Genomic DNA, 7919 nt, shown 5'->3' with positions numbered 1-7919 from the left:
GGAGGGGACAAGGGTTACTGGTTTAAAACAAACCACTGGTTTAAAAGGAAATAGCCTAAGAAGAAGGGGCAGGACCAGGAGAGGATACCAAAATGTTGGGGAATATACAACTCATAATTATAACTCTGAATGTGTATGGGATGAACTCACCCATAAAAGGGAAGCAAATAGCAGAGTGGATGAGAAACCAAAATCCTACCATATGTTGTCTACAAGAAACACATATGAGGTGGGTGGACATAAACAGGTTTAAGGTCAAGGGCTGGAGCAAAATCTTTTGGGCTTCAAATAAGAAAAAGAAGGCAAGAGTGAGGATCATTTTTTCTGACAAAGCCAAAGTAAAAATAGATATGATTTTAAAAGACAGGGAAGGTAATTACATACAGATAAAAGGCAGTATAGACAATGAGGAAATAACAGTGCTCAATATGTATGCACCAAATGGCATAGCATCCAAATTCCTAAAGGAGAAACTGGCAGAGCTCAAGAAGGAAATAGATAGTGAAACCATAATAGTGGGAGATCTAAATATTCCTCTTTCAGATCTAGATAAATCAAACCAAAAAATAAATAAGAAAGAGATAAGAGAGGTGAATGAAATCCTAAAAAATTTAGATTTAATAGATATGTGGAGAAAAATAAATAGGGACAAAAGGAATACACCTTCTTTTTAGCTGCACATGGTACATTCACAAAGATTGACCATATAATAGAGCACAGAAACATTGCAAAAAAATGCAAAAGAGCAGAAATAATAAATATAGCCTTCTCAGACCATAATGAAATGAAAAAATAACAATTACTAAGGGCACCTGGACAGGTAAATCAAAAACTAATTGGAAATTAAATAATAGGATTCTCCAAAACCAGATAGTTAAAGAAGAAATCATAGAAACAATCAACAATTTCATTGAAGAGAATAACAATGATGAGACATCCTACCAAACTCTGTGGGATGCAGCCAAGGCAGTACTCAGGGGGAAATTTATATCCTTGAGTGCATATATTAACAAATTAGGGAGGGCAGAGATTAATGAATTGGGCATGCAACTTAAAAAACTAGAAAGGGAGCAAATTAAAAATCCCCAGATGAAAACTAAATTAGAAATACTAAAAATCAAGGGAGAAATTAATAAAATCGAAAGTAAAAGAACTATTGAATTAATTAATAAGAATAGAAGCTGGTTTTTTGAAAAAACAGATAAAATAGACAAAGTACTGGTCAATCTAATAAAAAAAAAGGAAAGAAGAAAACCAAATTAACAGTATCAAAGATGAAAAGGGAGACCTCACCTCTAATGAAGAGGAAATTAAGGCAATCATTAAAAACTATTTTGCCCAATTATGTGGCAATAAGTATAGCAATCTAGGTGATATGGATGAATATTTACAAAAATATAAATTGCCTAGATTAACAGCAGAAGAAATAGAATACTTAAATAATCCCATATCAGAAAAGAAATTGAACAAGCCATCAAAGAACTCCCTAAGAAAAAATTGCCAGGGTCTGATGTTTTCACAAGTGAATTCTATCAAACATTCAAAGAACAACGCATCCCAATACTATACAAATTATTTGATATAATAAGCAAAGAAGGAATCCTACGAAACTCTTTTTATGACACAAATATGGTACTGATTCCAAAGCCAAGTAGATCAAAAACAGAGAAAGAAAACTACAAACCAATCTCCCTAATGAAAATAGATGCAAAAATCTTAAATAGAATACTGGCAAAAAGACTCCAGCAAGTGATCAAGAGGATTATTCACCAGGATCATGTGGGATTTATACTAGGAATGCAAGGATGGTTCAACTTTAGGAAAACTATCCACATAATTGACTATATCAACAAGCTAACAAACAAAAACCACATGATCATCTCAATAAATGCTGAAAAAGCCTTTGACAAAATACAACACCCATTCCTATTGAAAACACTAGAAAGTATAGGAACTGAAGGACCTTTCCTGAAAATAATAAACAATATATATCTAAAACCATCAACAAGCATCATATGCAATGGGGATAAATTAGAAGCCTTCCCAATAAGATCAGGAGTGAAACAAGGATGCCCATTATCACCTCTATTATTTAACATTGTACTAGAAACACTAGCAGTAGCAATTAGAGAAGAAAAAGAAACTGAAGGTATCAAAATAGGCAATGAGGAGACTAAGCTATCACCCTTTGCAGATGATATGATGGTCTACTTAAAAAATCCTAGAGAATCAACTAAAAAGCTAGTAGAAATAATCAACAACTTTAGCAAAGTTGCAGGATAAAAAATAAATGCACACAAATCATCAGCATTTCTATATATTTCCAACACATCACAGCAGCAAGAGGTAGAAAGAGAAACACCATTTAGAATCACTCTAGACAATATAAAATACTTAGGAATTTATTTACCAAAACAGACACAGGAATTATATGAACACAACTACAAAACACTTTCCAAACAATTAAAACTAGATCTAAACAATTGGAAAAACATTGATTGCTCATGGATAGGATGAGCTAACATAATAAAAATGACCATTCTACCCATATTAATTTACTTATTTAGTGCCATACCTATCAAACTACCAAAAAACTTCTTTATTGAATTAGAAAAAGACTATAATAAAGTTCATTTGGAAGAACAAAAGATCAAGAATATCAAGGGAAATAATGAACAAAAGAACGTGAAGGAAGGTGGCCTAGCAGTACCAGATATTAAACTTGGGGTAAGTGACATCAGCAAGACAGTGTATGATAAACCCAAAGAGCCCAACTTTTAGGACAAAAATCCACTATTTGATAAAAACTGCTGGGAAAATTTGAAAACAATATGGGAGAGATTAGGTTTACATTAACATCTCACACCCTACACCAAAATAAACTCAGAATGGGTGAATGACTTGAATATAAAGAGGGAAACTATAAATAAATTAAGTGAACACAGAATAGTATACTTGTCAGATCTCTGGGAAAGGAAAGATTTTAAAATCAAGCAAGAGTTAGAAAAAATTACAAAATGTAAAATAAATTTTTTTGATTATATTAAATTAAAAAGCTTTTGTACAAACAAAAACAATGTAGCCAAAATCAGAAGGGAAACAACAAGTTGAGAAAAATCTTTATAACAAAAAACTCTGACAGGGTTTACTCAAATATACAAGGAGCTAAATCAATTATATAAAAAATCGAGCCATTCCCCAGTTGATAAATGGGCAAGGGACATGAATAGGCAATTTTCAGATAAAGAAATCAAAACTATCAATAAGCATATGAGAAAGTGTTCTAAATCTCTAATAATTAGAGAAATGCAAATCAAAGTAACTCTGAGGTATAACCTCACACCTATTTGTATATGCTGGTGATGGAATACTATTACGCTCAAAAGAATAAAGAACTGGAGGAATTCCATGTGAACTGGAAAGACCTCCAAGAATTGATGCAGAGTGAATGGAGTAGAGCCAGAAGAATGTTGTACACAGAGACTGATACACTGTGGTAAAATCAAATGTAATGGACCAGGAGAACATTGTACATAGTAACAATAATATTGTGGAATCTTCAACTGTGAAAGACTTAGCTACTCTGAGCAGGGGATTGTCTAGCAAATCACTGCCAATGACCTGCCTCTTGGGTGCTCAGTGCATGAGACTTTGCGGATAGTGCAAGCATTCCAATACACTAATGTAGCATGGAAAAGTATGTTCCATAGGCTGGAAGCCTGGAGGAGACACTAACAAGTCCAATGTGGAAGATAACAAGGAGTATTTCTCTAAGAACTTCAAGGCAAGCAGAGCTGCTGTTTTCTTTGCTCACGTGGCAAACCTCAATATGGTGAAGGAGACTTCTCTCCTTCTGGGTAATGGCCCTTCCCCCATATCCCTTCTTAATCTCTTCCCCCTTAAGAAGGGGGCATGTATGGGATGGGAGGAAGGGGCCTGTGTCTAATAAATTCTCTGGGAAAGTTAAAAACAAAAACAAAACAAAAAGCATTCTGAAGGAATTATGACAGAGAATGCTATCTACTTCCAAAGAATTGTTGGAGTTTGATGCAGAAGAAGGCATACTCTCCTTCACATTTAAGATTTAATTTCCGGTCTCCTCCCGCGTCTTTGCAGGATACCCCCCTGCTTCCTTGCCGCTCCTCCGCCCTCCGTGTCTGGGGCTGCGGGGAGCCTGAGGGGCCCGAGGAGATCCCTGGGCTGAGGTGGCGGCTCCAGCTCCGGCTCCATCATGTCTGCTGGAGGGGACTTCGGAAACCCTTTGAGGAGATTCAAGCTGGTGTTCTTGGGGGAGCAGAGCGTTGGAAAGATGTCTTTGATCACCAGATTCATGTATGACAGTTTTGATAACACCTACCAGGCAACAATTGGCATTGACTTTTTATCAAAAACAATGTATTTGGAAGATGGAACAATCAGGCTGCAGCTGTGGGATACTGCGGGTCAGGAACGTTTCCGTAGCCTCATTCCCAGTTACATCCGTGATTCCGCTGCAGCCATAGTAGTTAACGATATAACAAATGTAAACTCACTCCAGCAAACCACAAAATGGATTGATGATGTCAGAACGGAAAGGGGAAGTGATGTCAGCATTATGCTAGTGGGAAATAAAACTGATCTTGCTGACAAGAGGCAAGTATCTATTGAGGAGGGAGAGAGGAAAGCCAAAGAGCTGAATGTTATGTTTATTGAAACCAGTGCAAAAGCAGGATAAAATGTAAAACAGCTTTTCCAACGTGTGGCCGCAGCCTTGCCTGGAATGGAGAGCACAGAGGACAAAAGTAGAGAAGACATGATTGACATAAAACTGGAAAAGCCTCAGGAGCCACCAGTCAATGAAGGAGGCTGTTCCTGCTAATACCATATGGCTTCTTGAATCCTTCCCCAGAACCTCACTGCTTTTGCCCCCTTATTCTTCATTGACTGCAGTGTGAATATTGGCTTGAACCTTCCCCCTTCAGTAATAACGTATTACGATTCATCATTGCTGACTGTCTGGTGGAGATGATCTATTAGCTTCACAATCACACACACACACACATACACAGAATATGTCAGTGTCTTCATTATTTATATAAAAAGCCAAAATATTCCAGTATATTCCAGTGATAACTTTAAAAACTAGGTACATTTTCTTAACATTTGTTCCTTTTTTAAATATGTTATGATAGTGCACTTTGAAATGATGGAAATCTCAAAGATCTGAGTTTGACTTGGTTAAGGAGCAATATGTTCAGAATAGCACTCACCTCTCTACCTGATTTTTCCCTCTCACCCCCACTATTCCCCCAAACCAACGCGCCTCCCCTCCTCTCAATACCTTTACCTTTGCTTCATAAAGCATATTAGAAGTAGCCCATTAGCAGTCAAGGCAGGCAGATTTGAAGCATCCAAGTCAGCCTTCAGCATTAGGGATAACCCAAGCCCCTGTCTTTGGGCAAAGACTGACACCATGAACTTTCTTCTAGCTCACTCATGGAATTCCCTTGAGACAAAGCCAACTGGCATTATGGAAAGGACTGTGTTCTGATGGGGAGAATGAGTCTTTTTAATGAGTCAGCTTGAACAAACTGAAAGGAGTCAGATGATAGTGACTGACAGTCTCTCTGGCCAACAGAAGCGACTCCCTTCATATGTGCTTAACCAAACACTGCAAGCAGCAAATCGCCAGGAATCTCCATCCATGTTGCATTTTAAAAAATAATTGTACCCACTACTTGTGGTAAAATCGGAAAGAAAGACCTTAAGAGCACTCCCCCATCAAGGTTTTAAGACTGAAGTGGGAGCTATTGCATTACTGAGAAACTTTTAAAGCATCAGATATTTTTCCCCTCTTTCTCTATCCTTAATACAAAAGACACTGTATAAGTGTATCTTCCCCAGAAAAAAGAGTGGAGAGATTTCAGGTTTGGCTCTGGTGTAACTGGCAGAAAAGGCTGTGGACAAAAAAAACCAAAAGCTCTCTGAAGAATAGCACATACTTTGCTCAGGACATTAGAGGTCAAGTTGGAGAGGGTAGCAGTTTACTTGTAAGGCCTCAAAGCCTTTGTGGACAAAGAGAGATGAAATGAAATGCAAGATTATGCAGGCTTATGCCATTAATTTCTGGCCTTTTTATGTTGGGTCTTCCAAGTCGGTTTGGTTTTTTCCATTAGATCTGTATAGTTTGGTTAATTAACCAGGAATTTAGTTTTATATTTAACTAAGCTACAATTATACAATTAACAATTTTTCCTTCAGTGATATTTATTTCCTTGCCTTTGTTCTTTTTTTTTCTTTTTTAAACTCCAATCTTTCTGACTGTTGTGTCAAGGAATCTGTCTAGAGCTTGGTCAGTGTGGCGATATGTAGTACACCCCCACCCCAAACATCATTATCCTCTCCTTCCCCCCAAAAACCACTGCAAACAATACACTAGGAGTGCACCCTTTTATCCTTTACTAGTTATTGTGAGATTGCTGTGTAAGTCAGTAAACACATTTGTAAATACATTGTTTGCAGAAAGAGAATTGCGGAGTTATAGTGCAGGATGGCCATTCCAGAATCTGTTGTAAACATTACTTAGTAATATAATAAAGGTAAAATTTCAATGAAAAAAAAAAGATTTAATTTCCCAGTTTGGGTTTTAGGTGATTATTCTCTTACAACAATAATTAATATGGAATATGTTTTGCATGATAATACATCTAGAAACCAAATCAAACTGCTTACCATCTCCAAGAGTAGGAGGAAAGAAGAGAGGAAAGGAGACAATTTGGATATAATAAGTTTCAGAAAATGTATGGTGAAAATTGTTATTCCATGTAATTGGGAAAATAAAATATCTTTGGAGGAAAATAGTCTATTCTCTGATGAGTTAGGTTGTAATTTAACCCCATCCTTTGACTGAATTAAGAACAAAGGCAGATGTTTTATCTGTCAATAGCCAATTAAGATAAGGGGAACATATACTTACACTCTGGAAGGACACCAGAGACTTTGTGTCTCCCTGGTTCCAGAAGACACTTGCCTCTTGTCCCACATGACTACTGACACCCAGAAGACTCCCTTTTGATTTAGCCTGACGTCCGAGTCCACCAAATCAGAGAGACTTAGAAAAGTGATGGCACAAAAGTAACATAAAATTGAACTAGGGAAAGTAGGTCACTTTGGCCTAAAAATTGTGGTAAGAGGAGGTGGCTAGATGACCCCCAACAGCTGGCTTGGGGAAGATGGCTAGGAGAATTCCAGAGCAGTTAAGTGCTTGCTGGGAGAAGAGGCTTGTGAAGCCACATGTGACTGGTGCTTTTTCTTTCATGAACCTGCTTTTCAAATTATTTACTCAATACATATAAATCAAGATAGTCACCAGAGATTTTTTAGTCTTAACCATAAGCTCCATGGGATATTGATAGTCTCTATAGCCCAAATAAATCTTATTTTTATTATGAGAACTTAATATTGACTTGCTAACTTTATTAATTTTTCTGAGTTAAAGGGGCCCTCAAAGCCATTTCAAGATAACTTATGCTATTAGGCAGTTTCATGGAATTTCCTTTTTTTAGTAACATCCGAACTAAATTTGAGTTAACTAAATTTGCCATATTAAATACAACCATGGTTGAAAGTTGAGTGTTCAACCAAAATGAATTAAAAAAAAAAAAGTTAAAAGGTGCTGTCACTTATTTTGACTAGAGTTGATAAATTCACTGTTTGCATCTTAAGTGTGGAGTAGAAATCACCTCAGTTGATCCTAGAAACTTTTGACTAGGTATGTGTTGTGGGAGAGCTTTAAGGTAAAACCCTGGATCTGGACAAGTTGCCCTTGTCACGAATGACAGACTCCAATAGTTAGCTTAAAAATAAAAGAGATTCGGCCTCAGACACTTCTTGGCTGTGTGACCCTGGCTAAGTCACTTGACCCTCATTGCCCACCCTTA

General features: G+C 36.9%; 1 protein-coding gene across 1 annotated transcript; it reads left to right on the top strand.

The window, feature by feature from the left end:
* Positions 1-4231: 4231 nt before the first annotated feature.
* LOC123239306 (ras-related protein Rab-6A-like) lies at positions 4232-4962 on the top strand. Its single transcript, XM_044666587.1, is given in 1 exon segment — positions 4232-4962. A coding segment is annotated over 1 exon segment (627 nt). The 3' UTR covers positions 4859-4962.
* Positions 4963-7919: the final 2957 nt, after the last annotated feature.

The sequence above is a fragment of the Gracilinanus agilis genome, chromosome 3 (assembly GCF_016433145.1).
Source record: "Gracilinanus agilis isolate LMUSP501 chromosome 3, AgileGrace, whole genome shotgun sequence".
In the NCBI taxonomy this organism is placed as follows: domain Eukaryota; kingdom Metazoa; phylum Chordata; class Mammalia; order Didelphimorphia; family Didelphidae; genus Gracilinanus; species Gracilinanus agilis.
This window is presented reverse-complemented; position numbering and strand designations above follow the sequence as displayed.